The 26,107-nt window shown below is 40.7% G+C and overlaps 2 protein-coding genes across 4 annotated transcripts; both read right to left on the bottom strand.

Moving 5' to 3' along the window:
• Nucleotides 1-1,939: 1,939 nt before the first annotated feature.
• TRMU (tRNA mitochondrial 2-thiouridylase) lies at nucleotides 1,940-12,441 on the bottom strand. Of its 2 annotated transcripts, none has more exons than XM_058805587.1 (11): nucleotides 12,354-12,441; nucleotides 11,736-11,901; nucleotides 9,448-9,554; nucleotides 8,777-8,899; nucleotides 7,494-7,666; nucleotides 6,499-6,552; nucleotides 5,906-5,972; nucleotides 5,034-5,134; nucleotides 3,847-3,991; nucleotides 3,532-3,614; nucleotides 1,940-2,387 (listed from the first exon to the last, which is right to left on the bottom strand). In XM_058805587.1, exons 1-11 carry the CDS (start codon nucleotides 12,439-12,441, stop codon nucleotides 2,241-2,243), a joined length of 1,254 nt encoding a protein of 417 aa, XP_058661570.1. In that variant the 3' UTR covers nucleotides 1,940-2,240. The 2 variants fall into 2 exon arrangements, with proteins under 2 accessions (XP_058661570.1, XP_058661572.1); XM_058805589.1 differs by lacking the exon at nucleotides 12,354-12,441 and adding an exon at nucleotides 12,000-12,204.
• A 1,356-nt stretch (nucleotides 12,442-13,797) lies between these two features.
• Nucleotides 13,798-23,874, bottom strand: GTSE1 (G2 and S-phase expressed 1). 2 transcript variants are annotated; one of them, XM_058805627.1, is made up of 11 exons: nucleotides 23,846-23,874; nucleotides 23,163-23,246; nucleotides 22,407-22,470; nucleotides 21,727-22,330; nucleotides 20,729-20,876; nucleotides 19,241-19,618; nucleotides 18,977-19,049; nucleotides 18,254-18,502; nucleotides 16,901-17,099; nucleotides 15,145-15,285; nucleotides 13,798-14,201 (listed from the first exon to the last, which is right to left on the bottom strand). In XM_058805627.1, the coding sequence occupies exons 2-11, from the start codon at nucleotides 23,239-23,241 to the stop codon at nucleotides 14,118-14,120; spliced, it is 2,019 nt and encodes a 672-aa protein (XP_058661610.1). In that variant the 5' UTR covers nucleotides 23,242-23,246; nucleotides 23,846-23,874; the 3' UTR covers nucleotides 13,798-14,117. The 2 variants fall into 2 exon arrangements, with proteins under 2 accessions (XP_058661610.1, XP_058661611.1); XM_058805628.1 differs by lacking the exon at nucleotides 23,846-23,874 and adding an exon at nucleotides 23,479-23,504.
• Between the last annotated feature and the right edge of the window lie 2,233 nt (nucleotides 23,875-26,107).

A 26,107-nucleotide genomic window follows, 5' to 3' on the forward strand; every position in this document is an offset into this window, starting at 1 on the left:
CCAGCACCAGCTGGGGCAGGAACACTGCCAAGATGGAGCAAAACCAAGTGCAGTTAAGACAGGTTTTACACAGCACTTCTGGAATAAAACTGCACCTGGAGTGCAATTTTTCAGCCATTACACACTCAGAAACACAGGCTTCAAATATACTCACAGGGCTCAACAGAGATTTCAATTCAGAAATTGAAATTAGCTGACATGAGTCGTGGTTTTTCAGTTGCATGATCCTAATCGTATTATCACATTTTCTCCTTTGGAAGGAAGAAGTCCTTTTCTAAATAGCTATGCTTGTGAGTCCTTGAAACCAAATATTTCAAGATCTGAAAAGCTTAATGACATCTTGAAAGTGAAATCACCTGCTGCAATTTGTTGCCCAAAGTGGCAGAAGAAATTACCAAAATAAAAGAGAAAAGCCAATGAATTTTTAAAAGCACATGAATGCTAATCTTCTGCAATAGATATAAAAAAGAAAATTGACCTGCTAGACTGCTCCTTCCTCATTCAAGCCTAATCTTAGCCAAATTCCAGCCTTGGCAAAGGCTGTGTGAGCAGTGGTGTCAGTGATGGTCCCTTGTAGGGCCTGACCCCAGCACCAACCTCTGCCCCCAGCTCACCCCTTACCTCCCTGGTTCCAAGCTGCTTGGAAAGGCTGCTTCAAACTTGCAAGTGTGGTGTAGCTGCTCATGTGCAGCCTCCTGTGAAGCAGCCCATGCAAGAAGCTCTGTGCAATCTGAATTTCACAAATGCCCACTGACTCTGAGCTCACAGCAGTGTGGTGAGCTAGGGAAGAGCAGCAGTCACTCCATCATGTCCAAGGGCTTTGCTTTCACCATGGCCAGAGGCTGAGCTGCAGCCCCCACCCTTCTCAATGAGTCTGCACTAAGCAAAAACATTGCTCATGTTCACCTCTACCTCAGATGAGGATTCTTCAGCAGAACCATGAGGTTCACTTCTGATGATAAAATCCAAAGTCCTCCGAGCCTCTAAAGTGAACAGAGATCATTACTGGAGAGATTCCCACCAAAGAGCAGCATGTTACTTCTGAATTTAGCATCAGCCATCCTGGATTACTGCTGTGTCCAGTGCTTAAATCAAAAAAGGGAAGCAGAGAATATATTAAAAAGCCTCTGTTCTGTAGGTTCTGTAGCAGACATTCATTGCATCCAGTGCCAGCTGTGCTACAAGCAGGACAAGGTTAACCTGTCCTGCTGTGAGGCACTGGCTCAGCAGCTCTCAGCAAACCTGGGATCTCACTGCCAGCTAAAATCTGAAAATTCTACACCACCAGGAGTCCTGCTCCTGCACAACTGTACTTCAGGAACAGTTACCTTCTACTACCATGCTGAAAGACAGGAATTCATTCTTGCTAATTTGCTGCAATGAAAGTTTACTATAAGCTTGAGGTGTCCTCAAAATGTACCCAGTCTTTATAAACCTATCTAATTTAGATGAAGTATTCAGCTCTTCCTAAGAGCACTCAGTTTTGAGACATGGCAAGATCCAAGCATTATCAGGTCTATATTAAGCTTGATCCACAATAAGGAAATCCCTGTGAATTTGCATTTTTCTCAAGCACAACAATGCATTCTCCTCTTGAGGAGACAAACCAAACAGCCTCAGACCTCAGCAGTTAACAGAAAACCAGTAAGTTGTGTGAAAACATTTAGCATTCAAGACTGTTAAGCCCCTAAGATTTGTAACTCTGTTTTATGTAAACATCTGAAGCAACTACTTAATACAGCTGAAGAATCCAAAGCATTTTTTGTAAAACTATGGAAAATGAAAAATAAGTATCTGTTGCCTGGAGTTCATTCCAAATGCTGAATTTAAACATCATCCATTCCTCTTCTAGAGTTCAAAGAACAAACATACACCTAGTGTAAAATAACATAAGTACTTTACTAAGGATAGGTACCTTTAAGTAAGGGAAAAGAAAGCATTTCACTTACACAGGAGAGATAGATTTATTATTTCAGCCATGATTTTTGTGTTAAAATTCCTGTATGTGTTACTGCTATTACAGAACACCTTAGGACATCCCTTGACACATATTAATATAAACAGCACCATACAGTCCAGCAGAATTGCACCAAACTGGCTTTAGCTTTAAACTCCTTCAGTGCTAACAGTCAAGAGCTGGGACTCTCTGCTTAACTGGCCTTATGAACCACATTTATTATAGTTTTTATTGTTCTCAGGCAGCAAATTCTCCACAGTCCTTCAATAGACAATCCCAGGTGTCATGTTGCTGGTTCTATTTTGTCAATCTCCTCCTTCTTGGGGCTCTCCTCTCGGTTTTTGCCCTGTTGCAAGGTATACACTGATGGGCCCATCCTCAGGATCTTCCCACTGCCCAGGCACTCATCTCCCTTGTAGAACACAGCAAACTAGGAGATAAACACAGGGAGAGTCTTTTTAGCAGCTGCAAAAACCACAGTGAGCAACTTCAGGCTGTGCAAGACCTGCTGGACAGTGAGCAATTTTTATCTGTTCTGTCTAAATCTTAAAAAAAAACCCTAAAACAAACAAAAATCCCCCAATTACAGAGGATTTGTAGGCTCACGAGTGTAAATTTATAAACATGTTGGTGGAAATTTCATCATGAACTTCTACAAGGCTATCTCAAAACTCTTCAGTCACTGAGGCAGAGTGGATTGTGCTGGAAAGTTTCCATTTCAAAGATGACATATGTAACATCATCTGTGCCTTCACTTTATTTTTCCCCAGAAAACTGTGGTGGCACTTGGTAAAACATGAAGGGGGCTAAGGACTATGGCAGCAGCCCAAGGAGGTACCTGGAGCTCCCTGATGTGCTCAGCAGGTTCCTGCAGGAGAGGGGAGCCCAGCCCTCCTGCCCTGTCTCACTCCGTGGCAGTAAGAGCCTGGCTACAGGCTCAGCAGCTCCTGGCACTCGGGGGATTCTCATGTCTCCCACAAGCTCTGCCTGGATTCTTCTCAGATGATTTCCCTCCTGATATGTTCCACAGGCCCCCAAGTATTGGGGAGGGTGGGTGGAATGTATGCTGGGAGAAGGGATGCAGGGAATGCTTGAAAGCCAGTGTGCTGGAATGTGATGGAGGATCTCTATATTGACAGTGTTAAAGGCATCCCTTTTAGGGACAGCACCTCTCAGCTCTGTCTGGGACAATGGAATTCACCAGACAGAGTCTCACTACACAGGTTTGAACACTGAACCCATATTAAGTAGGCAATTACCAAACTAATGCCTTTCAAAATCTATTTCTTGCAAAGAACAACAGCTTCAATTTCTGCATGTACAACTGATTACCAGGGATGCTTCTATGTATTTCTAAAACTTGTAAGCATCTTAGGCTATACCGATAACAACAGATCCTTTGAAACTAGAAACAATCTCCCTTAAAACAGCTGATAAACAGTCAAAATAGAGCTAACCACTCACATGCAAATGAATTAATTACTTTGCTCCAGCTAATAAAAAAGGTACTCTGATTTATTAGCCAGATAAGGTAAGGCACAAAAATGGAAGGAAAAGTACTTCTAATAACTCACCTGTCCAGGTGTGATAGCTCTTGCTGGCTTCACTAATGTTACCCACACACTCCCATCTTGGTTTAGAGTCAGGACACAAGGCACTAGAGCAGAAAATGATCAAACACTTGACAGTTAACCATTATGTTTACATTAAAGAAGGAAAACCAAGGCTAAACAGACCTAAGTAATGATACTACTGTACAGAATTGTTTTGTGAGACACTGCAGAAACAGGAAGGCCAAGCCAAAGCCAATCCACTATTGCTGCAGAACTACACAAACACACTACCAGAGTTTCACAGACTAAGACAAAAAGAAAAGAAGGTTTGACTACCCAGTGCCATCTGGTGCCGAAATCTGAAATGACATTCCATCATCTTCTCCCTGACCAGCTCCGCCGGCGGCTCCTCTGCGATCCAGTGCACGCGGTTTGTCCGCAGCAGGTCTCTGTACAGGGCAGGGTGATCTCGTGATGGTGCCTTAAAACACATTTATTTATTTATTTATTTATTACTGATGGTTCTGCCAAAGAGCATGTGACTTGGAAAATGAAGCATGAAATGCAGAATAAGCATCAAGCCATAGCAAAGTGAAGGCAATATGAGCAAGAAAGCAAACCTTATCAGCACTTAAATTAGGCTAAAGCAAGCCTGAATTATTTGTCAGTCACCTGCTCCTCAGAGTCAGTCTCTCTTCTTGTATGCTCTTCCCCCCAATTGCATTTCTTCTTCAGCCTTCTTCAGGCTGAGTTCAGAAATCTGAACTTCCTTATCCTGTCTCAACAAGATGCTGCCTCCCTCTTCTCCAATTTCCCAAATGAACACCTCCCCACCAAAGGCTTTGCCTTTCACAAACTTGCTGCAGTTAAAATTTTTCTTAGTGCTCCTGTCTGTTTCATCTCAATTCTCATTTGATTATGGTCCCCTGCACTAGCACATCAACAAGTAGCAGAACACCTCATTATAATCACATCAGTATCCAGGAAGCATAACAATTGCATGAACAGGAAGCAACATTATCAATGCTAGCAAGCTGCAAAACTCTGCATCACCTCATATGATTAGCCATTAACATACCAATTATTTATTATTTATCATATATGCTCTGCCTCAGTTTTCAAAATTATAAAACTGTGTCACTGACTCCTCATTCTTTGACTAGAAAAACAAAGCAGCAATATATCACAAACCAAGGTAATAGACATTTTATAAACCACATCATAATAACTAAGATAAAACCCTCATGCGTTAGAGTAGAAAATGAGAGTTCAGAGATTGGCTCATTCTTTTCAGTATTTGTCCTTTGCTTTGAAAAGCTCTATACCAAAATCTAAAACAATTTGGTGCTCATGAAAAGCCTGTTTGGAAAAGATGTTTCACATCTGCTGATGCTAGGCTAGTTGGTTCTTGTTTTCCCCAAAGGAAAGCCAAGAATTCTGCCCAAGTTAGGCCATGTTCCATACAGCAGCAGTCACAAAATGCATGCATTAGTCATTTGCAAAGCCAGTGTTAATTAACTCACCACAAAGATATCTCCAGTGCTGACATCTTTGTCTACAACAAACCAAGCATCCTTGAGCCCTGCCAGCCGAGCCCTCTGGCCTATTGTGAAGAGGAACCAACCTAAAGAAATATGAAAATGGAATGCTGCTAGCAACTTTTCATCTTTTACTCTCAGAATGACACATTAAAATCATTTCCCCAAAACTTTACCACCAAACAAAGAATAACAAACCAAGCTGTCTTAGAGAAGAGGGCCAGCCACAAACTAAACTAACATTTACTTGAAATTTCATCTGTACCTGAAATGCAAACTAAAGATTACAACTTTATTTATTTCAGTTTCAATTTGTGGGTTATCTACCATTCAGTCTCACAAGTCTCCCTCACTTTTATGTACCTGTATAACATCCTGTTATCATAAATTACTGGGGAGAAGAACTCAGTTCTGGCAGCTTGAATTGAGGACAGCAAAAGAAGAACAAACAGGAGAAAAGGAAAAGTTAAGGTGTCCATGTTTGATGAGTTCCTCCTGTGCACCACTGAGGTGCATATTCTTCTGCAAAATTTAGGTACTAAAGAATATGGAACTGAAGCACATTCATTTTGAAGGGGTTAAGTGAACAATGGTCTCTTGGTATTAAAATAACAAATACTCAGTATCAAAAGAGTAACCCTAATAATTATTTGCTTTCTTGCAATATAGAACAAATATCCAAGAATCAGTTGTAGATCAAGGCTCCACTGTTGTATACAGCAAATTTTCCATGGTTTAACAAACTGAGTAAAAACCTTTAGGCTCCTTTGGGATTTCCCAAAATTTGTCCCTCCAAATAGAAGTGGTATTGCTCCATTTATCTAAAATTAGGTTATTAAGGTGGGTTAGCCAATTACCTTTGTGTCTTCCCATCACCTTCTTATCTTCAATGGAAACAAAGTTACCAGGTTGAGGTTCCAAATACTAACAAAGAGGAAGAGGTAAGTCACAAGACAGCCCAGAAAACCTCATAGCATATTTCAGATTCTGTCACTACATTCTCTCAAAGCTGAAAAACAACTCCTCAAGAAGCAAACTCTGCCCAAGCAGCTTACTGACTCCTTGATGCTGCTCTCAGAGAAACACAGGAAGGGCAGTCCCTATGAGCAGCAATTCCAGGCTTCACTTCCCCTACCCTCACATATGTCAGGAGCAGCAGGACCCAGCACTTTGTCCCTCTCACATTCCAACCATTTGTCAGAGCCTGGCAGGCACAGGAGTGCAGTTCACTTCTTGTGCTCCAGAAAATGAGTGACAGCTGGTAGAGGGGCAAGATGCTTCCAACAGGCTGTGGGTGTCAGTTTTTAACTAGGCTTGTGGCTGCAAAGGGAGGTGGGACATTGCTACTTAGAGTGGGTCACAAGCTGCTTGAGATTTTTCTATAGACAGTCTTTTAAAAACTGAACACCAGAACAAAACAAAGATTGTCAAGAGATTTAGTGTTGTTTACCTCAAGAAGGAAATTTTCAAAGTTTCTTTCACCAATGAAACAGACCCCCATACTCTGAAAAAGAAACATGGAGTTGAATACACAAAAGCAGAGAAAAAAATTTGAAATAATATCTATTAATAATTTGTCCAAGATTTTTTCCCCCTCCCGTGTATCCCAAACTACCCCAGGCATCTTATAAACAAATCCACAACATCTTCTGCAACACAGGCAAACATTCTACACAGAATCAGTGAAAGCTGTAAGAAGTAAGAGGAATAATAGGAAATATAACATCTGTTCAATAAATACATTAACCTTGGTGACTAGGTTGTATGTATTTTAAAACAGATGTCTCTTTCATATTAAAGTACAAAAGTAACAAAATGATACAATGATGGTCCAGCTCTTGAAAAAAACCACTTTCAGAACCAAACAGGCTTTTCTCTTCCTTCCAGTTACTGCTGACATTCTTCACTCACTCATTTACTGAGGCTGAATAATAAACATGAAAAGCAATCAAGGCAGCATCAGCAACATAATTACTGCCTGCATTACAGCTTTTAAGATCAACTCATGAAGTCTTAGCTCTCAGAGAAACATAACTCTTTTTTTTTTTAAGAGTAAATGTAGACAAACAGTATGATCCAATTTCTAAAGACATATTGAGAAATAATTTTAAGTGAAGAAGTTCTTAAAAGCTATGGAGAATAAAAAAAGCTTCTCCCTTGCTGTGACAGAGGATGTTTTCCTTTAGGCTCATAGCATCCTACACATTCACCTTCATTCTTCTGAGATACAACAGCAGACAAAATACCTGCAAGCTAAAATACACAACTAACCACAAGCTCCTAAAGTACTTTTAAGGAAGTAGCCAGCTATGAAAAATGCTTCCCAACCCATTACATTATTCTTTTTCATCAGAAATGGATGGGTTGTCCGAGGTTAAAGTTCAAAAAGTTCAAGAAAGTTGTTTTAGAGAGAAATACAAATAAAAGTGTTAAGTGTTACCATGCCTCTTTTTTCTTTAGCACATGGTGAAGGTCATGTTCTGCTGCTATCTTCTTTACAAAAGTTTTTGTTAAATCCCCTAGAGGGAAGATGGTTTTCTTCAAAGCATCCTGTGAAATCTGACTTAGAAAGAAGGTCTGGTCCTTAAAGAGGTCAGCCCCTTGAAGGAGTTTCACAGCTGCAAAGTGAAACACATAAGGCATCTCAACATAACTACTATTACGAGCTCAAATTGATTTTGTTTGATAATCAACATTTCTGATTTATTATTTTCAAATACATGTTAATAAAAACACTTGGATATTTTCTTATCACTAAAAAGATCAAGAAGATTTTGTACTATGCAGAATCCCACAAAGACTTACACTGCCTCATCTATTTCAATAGTGCACATATCACTGGCAAGGACATCAACAACGTAAAAAGCAAAAACAATTTTCACATTTCCTGTGAAATAGAGAATGAAGATTCAAATACCTTGGAATGTACTGCTCTTCAGAAAAACACTGTTTTGCTCTGAAATCACCCTACTAGAAATCAATGATTTGAACAATCAGTGGAGTTATTACCAATGCCCAGAGATGAGAGTCTCACCTTTTTCTTTACAATAGATGAAATCTCCTGATTACCCAGATGAAATAGAATTGGTACAGTTTTTCAATCATGTTCTGTCCCCTCTCTTTAAAATTAATAGCTCTGCTGTTTTACAAACACTATTTATGTGTTTCTTGACTCAAACACAAACTGGAGGCCAATAGTTCAGTTACAACTGGTGATACCAAATCTCAGTCATGGGGCAAGGAAGCCCAACACAGCACACAACATCTGCAAACCACAGTCTGGCACATGTACAGACCATAGGTCCAGCTGGGGCCATTTCAACTTTCCAGAAGTAAAATTAAAACAAAGAAAGAAATAAACCCCTTTAAGTCCAGGGGTGGACAAATGAAAGCAGGGAATCTCTAATGTAAAATCATCACTGTGGCAGCTTTGCACAGCTTTAGTTTACAAGTTTTTTTCCCTTTGGGTATAGCATGCTTCTCACCATATATCAGACATTCATCTGACTCTTAAAACAAGAAAATGTAATGCTTGACAAGCCAGGGTCATTTTCAGTAATATAAACACCCTTGTTTAGCACAAACAATCATCTACAAAGGCTGAGGTTTAATTGGTAACCATTGTGTGTAAGGTCACAAACACCCCTGATTCTGTATGTATGTACCAAATACAGTTTACATTTCTCTTTCATATGTAGGACAAAACACGAAATGAAGACACAACTTACTATTTCTAACTTCAAAACGGTTTCTGAAAAGCTTCTGTGGTCTTTTAGTATGTTTCTGTTGAAACACTTCCTCATCCTCCAGTGAGGTCCTGGCATAATGCCCAGTAGCAATTGCATCTGCTCCTATAAGGAAAGACAGGACATAAAGGCACAAACTTGAAAATCACAGTTCAAAACACAATTGCAAATACACAGTAAAACAAGCAGAAAGCAATGAAAGAAGAAAACCTAAAGAGAAGTCTTATACTGACAATAATCATACTCCTGCTATTTAAATAATACAAACTATTCACCAGCATGCCAGCACTTGTGCTTTTGTACTTTAAGGACCACCTAAGAATGTAAAACTTAATGGTCAGGTCAATGCATGTCCCTGAAATAAATCTGTTCCTACAAATGAGCAACCTAATCTAGTGGAAGATGTCCCTGCCCAGGGCAGGGGAGCTGACTAGATGACCTTTAAATGTCTCTCCCAACCTGAGCCATTCTATGATTCTTTATGTAAAAGCAACCTTAAAACCAAATACTTTGCAATGACTGACACACTCCTACAGAGATATGAGTTAGGCATGCACATGAAGTCATGTATTTCCCCACCTTTTAAAGAGTTTGTTTCCTTTAAGCATTTCCATGGCACACACTCTGTACTGACACACTTGAAAATGCCTTACCAAGGTTATCCATAGCATAATGCAGAAAATAGTTGAATTTGATGTGCTTGTTACACAAAATATCAGGATTAGGTGTCCTTCCCAATTCATACTCTTTTAAGAGGTCACTGTAAAATAAAGACTTAAATCAGAATCATTAACATACATCATACCATCAGAAATTGGACAGTGTTCAAATATGAGAAGCTGAATCTCGGTCCCAGAGAAGACTCATTCGCCATAAACATTTTATGTCAGAAATAAAATATCCATTAGATTTTGCTGTGCAAAAAAACAATGTTTGGAAGATTTTCTACAAAGTGCACTGAGGACAGGGTCAAATTATCACTTACAATCTTGTAACCCTGCTTTATCAAATTAATATTCCCTCTGGACAGATGGGGCTGTCCACTGCGTGTATCATACTCATCTCTCAGGGATTACTTACCCTCAGAATTAAACAACCCTATTTATTTGGTCAGTGGGACACTTTGGTGGTACACACCAGGAGAGTCTCAGCTGAACAGACAGTAACTTCAGCTGCAATAATGTCACCACAAGCAGTCATTCATGGGGCCTAATTTTAGACACTTTTTTCTGTCCCTTTTTTTCCCCCTTCTAGAAATTCTACGTTTCTTGAAGTTATGTTGTAGTGGCTGCATATGTTATGTTGTGTGTTGCTGCATAATTACTTAGAAAACACTGAAATAATAGCTAATGAAATTAAACCAGCATACAATGCTACCCTGAGATATCAAAAGGCCTTATCACTGCCTCATTTTGTTTGCCAGGTTGTTGTCAGCAGCCACTGCACTCAAGAAGAACTGAGGGCACAGACTGGATTTAAAAGAACAACAACAATCCTATTATTTGGCTTTACTTTTCTCATCTGAAACAGAATCAATTCATTCTTCTTTACCATGTGACACTACATTAAAAAATAGAAAATAAAGCAACATGCTCTAACTCCCTTTTAAAAGTTCTGAATTCAATAACTCATACTAATAATTAAATCACCTGGGTCTACCCAGAGCTGCCTCACACCTGACTCCTATTGTACCCCAGGAGTTCTGCAAAGGACTCACCCCAAAACCACCCTCACAGCAATTCAGAGCTGCTGGTAAAGCACAGAGCCAGAGAAGGGGCAATGAAGGCAATGTCTACTGGATCTCTCTGACAGAATGAACTGAAACAGGCTTTGCATAAACCATGGGCAAGACAAGACCTGGAACAGTCCTCGTGATAAAAGATGCTTTATGGTGAGTAACTCATTAAAGAGAGATCCAGAGGAGGAGTAAATTTAAGATCAGTGATGACAGGAAAGAAAAAAGGATTCTGAAACAAACTAAGACACTTGTAACAGAGTGTTAGGAAACACTGTACTTACTAACACATCCCAAAAAGTTTTGTAGCACTTATTCATTCCCTTACACCAAAAAGGGAAAAATGGAGTGAACTTTCCAAGAAAAGAGCTGTTTTGCTGTTTTCTTCACTAACTGTGCAAAAGTTTGGTGCTCAGCTTGATATCATTTCAACATGCAGTGTGACCAGGTTATTCCTCAGTTTCATGTAAGGTAATAACAGCACTACTTAAAGGGGGATGATGAAGATCAGGGAAAAAATTTTATGTACTTTTGTCCAGTACATAAAGATAAATTATGCTGTTATACCAACGTGTCCCTTCTTGTCCTACCTTCCATAAAATCTCTCAGCTTTTCCTATGTAGAACCTTGCCTAAAGTGCAACAAATTCACAGAAAATCTGAGCACCCTCTTTAGAGAATAGTTTCAGATTTGTTCTAGTTAAAGAAGCAAGGCTAGGTCACAATCATTTTGTGCTAAACTGGATTCAGCACACATTATGTAAAATGCACTGAATACAGTGCATACAGTCACATACAGTCACATACAGTGCATACAGTCACATACAGTGACAATAACAGTACCCCATTAAATAATTTTTTTTTCAAGTTGCAGTAAGGTTGAGCCAGTACATCAGCAGCTGAAGAAAAGCTGCAACAAAGCAATTGCTAAACACTCACACAAGCAGAAATCTCTTACTAACTAAAAAAACAACATATTAAAAGCAAAATATAAATTCTGACTGTAAATACAAAAAAGAGGAAAAAAAATCCCTCAATATTTAACAGACTTCAGGGCTTTCTCTTAGCATTGATAAAACTGCAATGAATTGCCATTGCTCATTATCTGTTCATTCTTCCTTTTCATTGTAACACAATACCACATATATATAAGTATATTATATACCACAATATATTGAAGGAGCAGCTATTGTAAATGTGTTTCTACCTGAATACTTCATTCCAGTATTCCTTCACGTAGGAAACCTGGTGAAAGGGGATATCAAGCTTCTGGCACACCCGGTAAGCATCTTCACAATCCCTGTCAACGGAGCAAGCTCCCTGCTCGTCCAGAGGGTCCCAGTTCTTCATAAACACCCCTGTCACCTGGTAGCCTATGAAATGAAGGCAAGATGACTTAGAAAGTAAAGTTCTTACAGCCTGGACATAAAGTCAGTGTTTCTCAAGAATGGCTTTAGTAACTGCATCTTACCAAAGACGTGAGCAGCCCTGTGCTACGTTTTACAGTACGGTTGCTGCATAGCCGGTTTTTGCTCTCGGTAATAGCTAATCCAAGCTCTGACAGCAACCTCAGGCCACGCTAAATCCCATCTCCCGCCCGCTCTTTCGGGCCGTTCTGCCGTCCCCGCGGTGCCCGGCTCTCCGCGCTGCCCTGCCCGGCCTGGGGCCGCTCCACCGGCCCGAGGGGCGGCCGAGCGCGGGAGGCGGCCGGACCGGGCTGCGCGGGGACCCGGAGGGGAGGCGCGGGCTCCGCAGCACGGCCCGAGCCCCACCGCCCCCGCTCCCTCCGCCCGGCCCCGGCCCCGGCCCCAGCCCCAGCCCGCACCTCGGCGGCGCAGCAGCAGCGCGGCCACGGCGCTGTCCACGCCGCCGGACACGGCGCAGGCCACGCGGCGCGCCCGGGCCGCCAGCATCGCCCCGCCGCCCTTCCGCCCGCCCCGCGCCCCACTGCGCCTGCGCGCCGCGACGGGCACGGCCGGGCCGGGCAGAGCAGGGCGGGCCACGGGGAGCGCACCGGGACAAGGAGGCCGCGACGCCTCTGGCCCCCACCAGGCCACCCGCAACCCGCATATGCTCGGCCCGACCCCTCCCGCTGCCCGGAGCGGCACCGGAGTCAGATAAAGGAAAACCCAGAGGAAAATATCTGCCTTTGAGTGCTTCATGTCCGTTTCCCTGAATAAGCCAGGTTATCCCAGCTGGGGGCAGCTACGACTAAATCATCTGGCAGTAATGTGAAATACAAAGCTGTGTTTCGTGTCAGGTACATACAGGCAATGTGTGTATTTGTGATTCTAATATGTGTGCAAACCGACCATGGGACAGTTACAAAGGCGAATTCTAATAACAACTGAGAAAAATAAAGCATGGAAGAAGGCCTTTGAACCTATTTGCAATTAACCTTTATCAGTCTGAAGTTGATTTAGGAGCATTTGACTTAAAGCTTTAAGGATGTTGCTTTTTGACAGGAACTTTCTGCTTATAAGCCTTAAAGAGTTTTGCAATAATAACCTTTTGAAGTGTAATTTTAGAATATTGCTTGTAGTAAGGATCTTTTGAAACTATAGCTTTAGAATATATAAAAAGGAAACATGCAGCTTGAGAAAAGAAGATGGACATCAACTCAAGGACTAATAGGTTTGACCAAGGGAAGCTGGACATCACTGTTATGAGATTTATAGTCCTTGCAATCAAAAGGTGGACCCACATCTGGAAACTGGACTTCACCAGATGAAATACTCCTTCCTTCTTTCAGAAACCAGACCACCACTACCTGGGATACTCCTTTCGAGATGTACATCCTGAAAAAAACTAAACCACAATAGTGTATAGAATTGTGACATAAAAATTGGGAATGGAAACTGCTGATGAGTAAAAATTGGGAACAGAAACTGCTGAGAAAGCTTATGAGTACCCCTATAAATATCTGTAAGCCCCAACTATCGGTATGCAGTTGGAGGGAAAACTTCCCCCACTGTACCCAGCACTGTATTAATATTTACCATATTAATTAATAAATTGATTGCTGCTTGAATATTGGCCTAGTCAAGCTTCTTTTTTATAACAGTAACAAGCTGTTATCTTCTCCTTGCTGTTGATTTATTCTACTGGCATTCAATACTAAAATGTTGGTTTCCAAACTTGCTACACCAACCTGAAGTCCAGTAGTTTCTACCTACATATTAGCATTTGTTAGTGAAACACTAGAAAAGTCTACCCAAAGCACGCAATAAAAAGTTGCTATTTCATACAGGTTTAGTAAACAACTCATTTATTTTAAATTAAAACTCTGTTGTACATAGAGGAATCAAATGACAATGTAAGAAGTAAGGAGGCAGGCTTCCAATTCAGAAACTGGAATTACAATTCCAATTTTTTTGCCTTAGAGCAGCATAGTTTAAATACATCCATTGCAGCACATCCATGAATAAAACCATTATCAGACTGATTGTATCCAAGAGTGTTAGAATTCTATTTTGTAAATGCAGTTCATCAATCTACAGCCATCTTCAAAAAATTAAACAAATGAGGAATAACACCAAAACCACTTCAAAGATCACAGTTGCTAAGAATTCTTCATTTCAGTTCAAATTTAGAACTTCAGTAGAGGGGAATCCAGATTTTCTTTGTTTACATCAGGGCTCAGAGTGATAAGAGGAGAACTCAAATCAATTAGCTGAAAGAAAAACAGAAACATTTAGCTATTGTAGTCAACTGCTGTGCACAGCTACTGGCAGCTATAATCTCTATTATTCTCAAGTACTTTTCTTGTTTAGGGTTCCTAGTAATATCTAGAAGACAAATACAAGCACCACACTCAAGCTTTTGTGTTCAGGTTTTTAAAAACACACTCATTTTTAGCCAAGCACAAGATTCTCAAAAGGTGGTTATTGCCCATACTTACCTTAAAAACCTCAAAGCCTTTTCTAAGTTTCACTAACTATGCATATTGTAGTGACAGTGCCATCCAGACAGGACACAGCACTTCTAAACTCCTCTGAACGTGCCCCCCAAAGTCAGAGATCTGCAATATTCCTCTTTTGACAAAATTTGAAGGGCCTGGTATTCAACAGAGCCCATCTACACCTTTTGTCAAAGGCTGCATCCTCATAGTTACCAGCATTCATCTGACAGTGATCTAAAGGCATCTGCCTTCAAGGCACTAATGCATAAAAATGCTTGTAAAATTTAGAGCAGATTCAAACAGCACACATCTTCCAACTCAGGAGAGGAGCTAAACAGGAGAGGCATTCCTTCTTTTTTGATTAAAATGAGCTGCTGCTAAGGACTGAAAATGTGCAAGAAAGGTGAAACAAGAATAAGCATGCCAACTCTGAAGACAACATTCACTTCCTGCTTCAGAACAGTTTTGTTCTATAACTGCTTTAAGTCCTAAGTTCTTTCTCCATCCTTCTCCTTTTCCTATTTGCAGACTGCTCACTGAGCTGTAGTTCAGAATACATTGTTTTTAAATATGACATTCTCTTAAGAGCACCTAATTATGTATATCATATTGAGCTAATATTAAATAATTCCTACAGTATTGTGGAACTGCTCTGCAGACAATTGACATTTTTCTGCTAACATAACTTGCAGCAGATGATGTGAATAAAGCTTACCTTTATCTGCCCAGATAACACAGGCTTTGCAGAAGTAATCTTACTCACTTCAGGAGTATTGGAAAGGTCAATCAAAGGTCTACATTCACATTCAGGAGTGTGTGGGAGAGATTTGTCTGCTCCAATATCCAGCAGTAAAGCCTTTAAAAAAAAAAAAATCAGGTTTTCTCCCTGTTCAGCAAGTTTCCTTCATATACATTGAGGCAACCAATTTAGCTTATGCAGCTTTAATAATCACAGATTAGGCTTAATTTACAGCTTGGTATCTTTCATGCAGGATTCATTGCACACAGTGTAAAACCCTCAGCTCCTACTCTCTGGCTAGCATCACAGGGAAAATGCAGTAAGGCAAAGCAAAAGAGAACCCTTGGGGCATAAAACAGTTTTTCACTTGGAAGTATAGTTAAATTTAAAACAGAAGATTAGTAACCCTCTTAATATTTAAATTATTTAACTACAATTACTGTGCAATGTTATTTAGCCATATAAACTATTCTCTACAGCTTCACACTCTAGTTGTCCTTTTGTCCAGTTTAACTACCCCATACATGTACTAAGCAATTCTGAAACACACAGTTATGCCACCAAGTAAGCTAACAGGGAACATACTGGTAAAGCAACATCAAGGAATTAATCCACAGATTATTCTAAACCTCAGTATTTGTAAATCAATATCCACTTTGTCAGGTTACTATTTCAGAACTACAACTTTAGCCTCTTCTTCCTAATGCCTGTGGATTGCCAGCTTTCAACAAGAAGCCACTACATGCTTGAGAGAGGGGAAGTGTTCACTGAAATGATTACTTGGCACTGAAGTTCACTGCTATATAGACTTTGGGGTTTAATCCTCACTCACTGTATGCAGATTTACACTCCTTTTAGGTGACTGAATTAAGCTACAGCAGTGTTTTGGGTTTGGAGGGGTTTTTTTAAATCCCTGAAGGAGCTTCATGGCTGCAACACAAACTGCCCTGCATCACTACTTTTCTAATTGAAGCTACAAGGATTTCACAGTACTCTTCCAAAAATGGAAATTTAATATACAATCTACAAGTATTTGACAGTGCATCTGAGATGGGAACACACTTAATGGAAATACTGAGCATATGATGTTCAGTGCTAAATACAGGCACTGGAGGGTTGCACATGGTTACAGCCAATTGGGCACCACAATGTAAAAAAAAGATACTGAGCTATCAGAGAGCATCCAGAGGAAGGCAGTGAGGATGGTGATGGGCCTGAGGGGGAAGCCTTATGAGGAGCAGCTGAGGGCACTTGGTCTGTTCAGCCTGGAGGAGAGGAGATGAGGGGAGACCTCACTGTGGTCTTGAACAACATCCTCAAGAGGGGAAGCAGAGGGGCAGGTACCAATCTCTTCATACTCGTGATCAGTGACAGGACTTAAGGAAACATCATGAGGCTGAGTCAGGGGAGGTTGAGATTGGACAGCAGGAAAAGGTTTTTCACTCAGAGGGTGGTTGGGCACTCGAACAGGCTCCCCAGGGAAGTGGGCACAGCACCAGCCTGACAATTCAGGAAGTGTTCAGTGTGATTCCTGGAGTGTCCTGTGCAGGGCTGGGAGCTGGACTTGATGATTCTGATGGGTCCCTTCCAACTCAGAATATCTTATTATTTCATTATTCTAACACATTTTAACCTCATGTATACTGAAGTGGTTTCCCTATTTATCCCTTATCTTGAAATAAATCAAGCACTTTACTTAGTAGTTTTGTAGGAAAATATACTCATTTCTTACCTCAGGTTGTTTCTCTTCATCCAGCTCATTTTGTACTTCAGCCAGCTCATTGTGTACTTCTGCCTCTTTTAATGCATTTTCTGCTCCTTCTGTAGCAGTTTTCTCTGGTGAGAAGTCAAGTACAAGAGGTAGCACAGCTGGAGGAGATGTATCATCCTCTGAAGATGTCTGTGTCTTACTCTCTTGTTTCTGTTTAGAACTATGGAAAAGAGTATCACAGATAACCGAGTTTTTAATCAGCATTAACTAAAGACAGAAAAGCCAATTTCTAACCTCACTGCCTCCTTTTTTACCCCAAGCTTTAATGACCAAAAGGCTTCCCATATTTTTATCCAAATAAATGCTAGTTACCCACAAAATACAAAATGCTTTATTCTGCAGAAAAAGTATAGCCTACCCATGCAAAAAAAGAAGGTATTATGAAGAATTTAATCTTACTTGACATTTCCATCCAGCCTAAACTTCACACAATGTATTTTTTTGTTTTTTTCTAAACTTGGACAGCTAGCAAAGAGGCATTGATTTTGTGTATCACTGAGCAACCCACTTCAGCCCCTGCTGAAAGGAGGTGCTGACACTGGCTGGAGGACCAGAGGCTGTAATCTGATTAGTATAATAAAGTCACTGTAGACAGAATAATTGTTTCCTTGAGAGAAAAGACTATTTGACACATTTGGCCTAAGTAACATGACACAGTTTTCTGAATCATGAATTATTCCTATTTTAATACAGTTCCTCTCCACCAGCCATAAAACAGGCCTGCATACGTATACATGGCCCTTGTCAGAAGATGCTGGGTGGCTAATATGAAGAAGGCAACACTACTTTTACATAAAAAAAAAAAAAAGAAAAAAAGAAAAGAAAAAAATAAAAGAAAATTAAAATATAAGTAAAACTGCTCAGAAAATAAAGTTCAAGTCAACAAAATCCTTGGCTTTTTGACTGATGCTTTAAAAAGTGTCATTTTACAGACCACTGGCAACAATATAAAACAAAAGTTAAAAGTAATATGCATTTTAATCAGCTGTCTCCCTTCATCAGAAGGCAACAGCAGAAAAACACCAGAGCATCGGACACAAGTCTTAAATTTTTTCCTTGCCCGAGAAATACAAATAATTTCCTATTAAAGCTGTAATTCTTTAGTGTTAGATATTGACTCACCTCAGTATGGCTTATACCATTTTACCAGTCACAAGTTTTACGTTTTTATTAGGCCTAAACAGCTTTTGTATGCTCAAATGGTTTATTCTAACATTTAGCAGAGGCCCTTGAAACCCCAGAGTCATCACTAGAGTTCACCGAGAGGCAGTTTGCCTACAATACTCATTTCACACATGAAAATTTCTGTCTTACCCAGCTGTAAAAGTCTTTTTGGCAGAAAAGCTGAAGCTCTGCTGAAGAGATGCAGTATGTGGAGAAGTTGGCACTCTTGGTACAGTTTTGGGAGTCACTGCTGGGAACCCCGAGATCCGACGGACGGGTGTAGGCAGGCCAGACCGCTTCACGCTGGCTGGAGTCATGGTGGCAGATCTCTCAGGAAAACAAAAACCCTGGAAGGCCTTATCTTCTGAGCCTTTCATAGGAGTGCTGACTGCCATGGCACTGGAAGAGGAACAGGCCTTAGCCAATACCTTCTAGAAAGTGTATGAATAACACTTTTCTACCAAACTACAGCAATCCATTTCCCTTCGCTCAGTAAGGAAACAGTAGTCACCTTAAGGTTGATAATCACAGCACAGTAAGGGCTTTACTCAATCAGAATTCTTTTATTAATTATTTCAGTCTACTTAGCACTGTAAAGAAACCTCTTCTGAATAGAGTGGGAGGGTTATTTGGTTTAGTTTTGGGTTTTGATTTGTTTTAAATCAGTTCCAATAGGTGTGTCTGGATTCCATTCTACTGGAGTTTTGAATTTGAATGGACATGGAGAATCAGTTCCAATCAACATGTCTAACTTGGCAGGTCTCAAAGCACTAGACAATGAGGTTAGAACTTTTAAAAGATTGTTGTGACACCCAACCATGTTGTATGCTAAGAAGGATGCCTCAGTGAACCCAATTTTCAGTGAAGCCCTACCTTCCAGGTGTGCCACAAAATGTTAATCCAAGAGATGGTGCTGCTTTTGGTGCCAACTTGCTTGGTGTTGCATCTAAAGAGAAAATTTTTGTTAGTTGCTATCAGATTCATATTTATTTATTTTATAGCATTTATCTTTCAGTTAAATACTAATTCCTTCCCAATGGTGGACAGAAGTGTAACGAAACAAATAACAAGGCTTCAAGGTAACATCTGCTTTTAACAACCAAAGTAGAAGACAGGTCATACAAAGTACGTGCTTACCTTGAGTCTTCACAGGAGCCTTGGTTTGACTTGTGGAAGCAGACAAAACTCTAGCCTTGGGCTTTGGACACAGGCTTCCTTTTGTTGAAGTCCCATCTTTATTCTGCTGACATAGCTGCTGCAGACTGGAAACAGAGCTTGGTCTCCGAATCCCACTGCCTGCAGCCTCAGATGATGCTGCAGAAGATGAAGATTTAGCCAGGCTTATGGCACCAGGTATTTTGGGAGTACTAGCTGATCTCACTTGCTTCCTGAATTTCTCAGTATTGGCAGCCTGCAGACATGACACTGTGGTAGGTCTGACAAGGGCCAGCCTGCTTGTACCAGATGAAAGCTTAGAGCCATTCACATCAGCTTTTGATGGCATGCTTGATTTTCCTGAAATAGAAAGTTGTACTTTTATAGTTTTTGACTAAGCAGAATAATTATACTAACACAGGAAAGAAAAGCAGCAATTTACAGCATTTAAATTCAGGTTCAACCAGTTCAAGTTTAAGGAGAATATATACAACTACTGAAAATTTATTCCTATTCCTCAAATTCTTCAGGAATTTTATTTTATAGTTTTCTCACCAAATTCCTTAATTACTGCAATCAAATGAAAGAATATTCTTCAAGGAATGCCAGAACAGTTTGCAGATGCAAATCACTTCCAGCATTTACTCCCAGCAGAGCTGGCCCTGTTCCCTTAAGTAGATTTCTGTAAAGTTCTTACTTTCAACCTGTAGGTTACTTTCATTAACAGGATGAATCTTGATTAGACAGTTCTATTGCATAAAATAGTTCATACTAAGCTTTTAATAATATGCTATTATTCTCCCAGAAAGAAGGTGCAAAATAAAAATTTGCTCAAATTTGGTATTTTGATAGATGTACAAGAACTGTAGTCCTGACATTTGTCAGTACTTCTAGAAGACTATTTTCCTGATCCTTTGAGGCTTACTGAAATATCAAATTCATGGTCTCAACACAATACAAGCCTCTTGACTGTGTTATCTCCCCAAAGGTGTTTTTCCCATCTGCTTGAGTAAATAAAGCTCAGCCTTTATTTAGGCTTACAGAAACATGGAATAATGCCTCCCCATTTCCTTCCAAATTTCAGTTGTTTTGGGGTTTTGTCTTTTCTTTTAATTCCAGTCAGACAAGCTTAGAGCATTCAGAAGCTGGCGTTCTTGGCTCTAATAGAGGAGATCATGCATAAAGGGAAGAGAATTCCTGGGGTATTGCTTCCTTTCTAGCTGTGTCAGATGCTCACATGCAGGCATCAGGTTTGTATGAATCTAGTCAATCTACAAATCATGGATGTCTAACATTTATCTCTAGTCCACAGGGATTTACTGGGCTAGCCTAGAAAATTCTCCATACAAAATACTTCTTAGTGCTTGAATGTACTGAATACCATTAAAACATTTCCAAATCCAAAGTCCAGAAAATGCTCAGCTATTTCAAAATTGATTTGTGGCACAAATCTGTAGTAAGAGAAATTACCTTTTTTGCCTATAGGAGAAATTGGTAAACTTGAATTAAGACTTGAGTTCATGCTGGAAACTGATGATGAAGATGATGATGTAGTCTTCCTTGTGAGACCACTGGCAACACGAGGACATTTCAGATATGTCATCTTCCTTAAGCCAGGCTGAATCAAAAGAAAAACATTTAAGACATTATTGTGCCATTGTCTTGGTATTGTTACTTTTTACTTGTGAATTTTAGAGGAGCTCCTTAACACAGATTACATTTTAAGAAGTGAATTTTCTTAGAGACAAACCATTGTATCTGGATTATTATACAGAAACGTCAGATCTAGGAGGCAAACAGTTATTTTTATTCCTGCCACAAAATTGAGTATGAACTCAATTTTGGAATTAGAGAATAAAAAGAGTCAGCCTAGGCAGCAGTATATCAGAGTCCTGTTATTTCTATAGGTGATGGTTCTTAAGAAGCCCCTACCCTATCTTCAGTAAAATCTGTAATACATACCAGAGGCCAAGCTATAAAGTGTAGAGCAATAAAATCCAAAAGATATTCTATCAAAAGACTGGGATTTGTGCTCACAAGGTCACTAACACAACTGTTTCCTTGCTATCCCAGGATACATTTCCATTGACAAGGATTAAATAAAGCCACTTTTACACATTAAGTATAAAATTACACATGAAGTGTAACAGTGTAGTAATTTTACCAGCAACACAGCAGTGTCAGAAACCAGTTAGAAGAGAAGCCAAGAATTACAACATTCACAAAACCAGAACACAAATGAAATTTACTTGCAAATGCTCTACACTGTCATAATAGACAAAGTAATCAGTTATTATACCATAGTACCTGCCTCATTTTTGTTCTATATACATTTTCTGACTAAGGATGAGGTAGAGAGCACCAGGAGATTAAAGTTTGCTTTTGAAAATAAAAGATTGTAGACAGATTAAATATTCATAAAACACAGACTTCACTTGAAGAAAACATTGCCCAGAACCTGACTTTACCTTGTCAATTGTCAACAAATTGCTTTTTCCACAAGCAGATGATGGTTTTGCCATTGGCAGTTTGCCAATTGCTTTTGTATTTGTTTCCTTGGCTTCCTGCTCTTCTGTCAGGGGTAAACTGGCATTTTTTGTAGGAGACACACAACTTTTAACAGGGCTTCTGTTAGGAGGAGCAGGAAGAGCATGGACTTGGCCATCTGACACGAGTTTCTGTGATGCCTTCTGAAAACAAGGGGGCAGCTGACATGCTGGGCTATCCTGCACACAGTACGTCTCCCGTTTAACGGGCCTGGGACTTAGTGCTATGTTTTTGTTTCTCAGTATCTTCAGCTTTGACTTTGAGTCCTCCACAAATGTTTCTACAATCTTGTTTTCCTGTTCTTCTGATTGGCTTATTTTGGTCTCCTTGTCCTTGCTTCCAGTCTCTATTTGCAGTGCCAACAAATGAGCTTCTTTGAAAATTTCCACAAATTTCTCTCCTTGAAGTGGGCTCCACATGAGTTTATCATCAAAAGCAGACACACTCTTTTTTGCTTCAATACTGGCAGCAATACATCTTTCTTTGTGTCCCACAGGTCCAACAAAAACTTCATCTTCATTTCCACTACAAAGAAAAATAATTTAGGCCAGCACCGTGCATGTGTCCATTTAGGAGGGTCTACAGTACTTACATAACTTACCTTGTTGAAGAGAGTGAAAGGTCAAAATCAAACTTTTCATCAGTCAGAAGAGGAAGGTCTGAAACTGTAAAAAGGATTTTGTCACAGCATGGATTTGCAATGAAAATGATTGCATATGCTTTGGCAATTTGGTGAGTGATGTCAGCTGGCAAAAAGCTTCAGCTACCAAGTTTAAAATGTTAAACTTAGGAAAACATATTTTAGGTCCAAGAAATTTAAGGTACAATTGTGAATATGATCATAATTGTGAGATGCCCAATGGCAATTTCTAATGGCAATTTCTTAATGGTAATTTCTAAGCAGCTGTAACAGCAACATGGAGAGCAGCTTATCAGCAGCCTCCAATCAAAGTAAGTGAGAACATGTAATTTAGAGCTATGTGACAGTGCAGGTGTCCCATCCATCAGTACTTTCCTCGTTCAGGTTACCACAGAACAGCAGCAAGAGTCATTAAGAAAGGTAATTTTCTTATTAGTTAATATATACACTAAATAAATCAGCAGCTGATGGATAAGGGAGGAGCTCAGATTACATATACAGAAGAGAGGTTGGTGACATCTATCACTAATACAGAAGTTTTAGCACCATGCTCCACAAGCTCCCCAGGAGGCTTCTGGGCAACAGCAGCCCATCCAAAGAGGTGAGTACACAAAGCATGATGTAAGGCAGACAGAGGATGTCTACTGCTCTGAGCTGGCTTAGCCTGTAACAGGGGATATACCACGTAGAGAATAACTCAATATGATCCCCACCTACCATTGCTCATGCAAATATCCAGCTTTTCTTCAGTCAAATGACTCAGGCTATCTATTGACATTTCTTTTTTTTCCTCCATGGTACCTGGAAAATATACAAGTAGACATGCAAGAGGTTTAAAAAAACGCCAAAACCGAACAACAGGCGCTCAGACTTTGATGATACTGCTGAATGAATGAGGAGGTAAACATTCCTTTTGAAGACTCTCATATTTAGGGACTGCCACACAGAATAGTGAGGGTTGGAAGAGTCCAATCCCGTCTCAAGGCAGGGTCACCGGGAGCAGGTTACACAGGAACGCCTCCAAGTGGGTTACCAATATCTCCCTAGAGAAGGCGACTTCGTGACCTCCCCGGGCAGCCTATTCCAGTGCTCTCCCACCCTCGTTCCTATTCACGCTGAAATGAAGCTTCCTGTGGTTTAGTTTAACTTAGCATTGGTACTCGTCCTGGCGCTGGGCACCACCCAAAGGTGGCTTATGGGATGCCACGCAGTTCACCATCCCACCGACCGCCCAACGCCCCACCTCAGCCGAGCTCGCACAGGTCCCCCCCTTCCCCGACCGCGAACGGGAAACAGGGAGAGGCCCCCGGGCACGTCGCTGGGGCTCTGGGGCCGGACCCGAGCCGGGGTTTCCCCCTCCGCCTCCGCCGTCCCCCCCGCGCTCACAGCTCGCCCCTCACCGCCACCGCGCACGGGCCGCGCCGCGCACCGCCCCGACTCGGAAAGCGCGCCCCGCTCACGTGACGCGCCGCGCGCGCTCTCATTGGCCGGTTCGAAGGATACACGAGCACTTCCGGTTCATTCTGGGACTTGTAGTTAGCAGGGGCCCCCAACGGCTGCTCTGCTGTCCCGTGCCCGCCTCTGGCACGGGCCCTGCCGTGGTGCATCACCCCCGCGGGTCGTCCTGGCTCAGCCTGGCTTGCCTGGCCGGCCTCGGTGCTGGCTCAGCCTGAGCAGGGTGTGGGCATTGCCGAAGGTCTCGCCGTGGGGCCGTGCTTTTGTGCCTCCGGGCACAGGCGCCGTGCTGGCTGCGGTGCGGCCTCCTCCGGGCCCACGCCTTTGGTTTCCTCGACACCTTTGCTGTGTGTGGTTGTCCCCGTGTCTTTAACGTTAGAAGTGAAGCTAAACGGCTGTTGAGCTTGGACATAAGAGGAATTTAATCACAGCAAGCATGACTAGACATTGGAATGGGCTGCCTGGGCAGGTGGTGGAGCCATCATCCTGCACGTGTCCAAGGAAAGACTGGATGTGGCACTCCGTGCCAGGTCTGTTTGTCCAGGTGGTGCTCAAAGGTTGGACTCAGAGCTCTTTTCCAGCCTAACAGATTCTGTGATATCCACTTCTGTGGAGGGGATTTATAGCTAATCCTAAACTGGCATAAGGAATAATGAGATCCATGGATGTCAGTCCCAGCTACAAACTATTAATTATCAGTCCCATTAAAACAGCCTGTGAAAAATGCCAGTCACTTTTTTTTTTAAATTTTAAAACTTTAATAGTAATAAAATGGTTATAAAAATAGTAATACAATTGGAGTAATAATAATTTGGACAATTTGGATTAGGACAATATGAGACAATAGAAACAAAGAGTTACAGACATCTGGATACCTTTTTCTGGGCAGCACAAGCCCGAAAAAGGACACACGTTAACAGAGGATTAACCCTTAAAAGCAATAACCTGTTGCATATTCATATACTTCATATATGATGCATAAATTCCATTCAAACACAGGATTCTGTGTGGTCTGTGTCAACTTCATCTTCTGAATCCTAACAGTGTCTTCGAGGCAGGAAGAAGTTCATTTCTCCTGATAATGGGGCAATAAATTCTTTTTCTGTGAAAGATTTAGGTGTCCTGTGGCTACTATCTCAGTGCAAGTCCTTTGTTTAAAAAAAGTATCCTACATAGCATAGTTTCTATTTTAACATTTTTTATAATCTAAAACTTTATTTAACACACTACTTAAGAGAATTAATACAGCATTACTTTCTAACACAACACATATAATATTCATTTTATTGTTTGTTAAAAGCCAATCATAAAATACACATCTTTCACAAGCCTGACTGTTAGAATAATTTTAAAAGTAGAACCATGTTCACAAAAAACACTAGGAAAACACCACTCTTCACATTTCTTCTGACATTTAATGGTGTGCAGTGCATAGGGTTTTCTCTTCATGCATGCATGGTATGAGAAATTGAGTTCCAGTGATGTATTCTGTTCTAAGTATTTTTAGATTACTAAATCAACCAGCTGGAATTTATCAGCTGAATAAGAATAGTTAATCATAACCTGCAGATTTTCATATAGATAGGATATTCTCTAATCCTTTCTCCACTTGACCATTTGTCATTTTTTTTACCTTTCATGGAGCCCCACAAGCAGTATGTATGTGACTTGAGTATGCAGCAAGTGCCCTATGTATTGGCAAATATGCACAGTAAATGGCTGGGACAAAAAGGTTTCTGCTGGGTATTAACATGCTCACCTCACACTTCTCCCTCCCTTGGGGACTCCCTCCTGGCTGGCAGTGGTCGTGGGGAACTGTCCAGCTCAGTTGCTTCTAAAATAGGTCAATCCTCATTGTCACAGTTTCTGTCTTACAGCATTTTACATCAGAATTTTCTACTTGTTCTCTTTGATGTTTTCCTCATTGCTCCTTGAATTACTCTTATGGATGTAACAATTTCAATTTATTGGTTTTGTTTATTTCTTTCCATTCAACTTCATGTCATTATAATTCCTACCTAGTCTGTTTGTTTCTCTTTTTTTCTCTGTTTTCAAGACTTCATTTCCTTTCATGAAAGGAAATTCTACATTTCCTCAAAGGAAATCTTGCAATTTCAATGAGAATCAATTTGGAAACGTGTGGTCTATTTCCCTGCACTTCATGTCATCCCATGCCATTTGTTTTCCCTTTGTTGCAATTTTTTTTT

Source organism: Ammospiza caudacuta, chromosome 5 (assembly GCF_027887145.1).
Source record: "Ammospiza caudacuta isolate bAmmCau1 chromosome 5, bAmmCau1.pri, whole genome shotgun sequence".
Lineage (NCBI taxonomy): Eukaryota > Metazoa > Chordata > Aves > Passeriformes > Passerellidae > Ammospiza > Ammospiza caudacuta.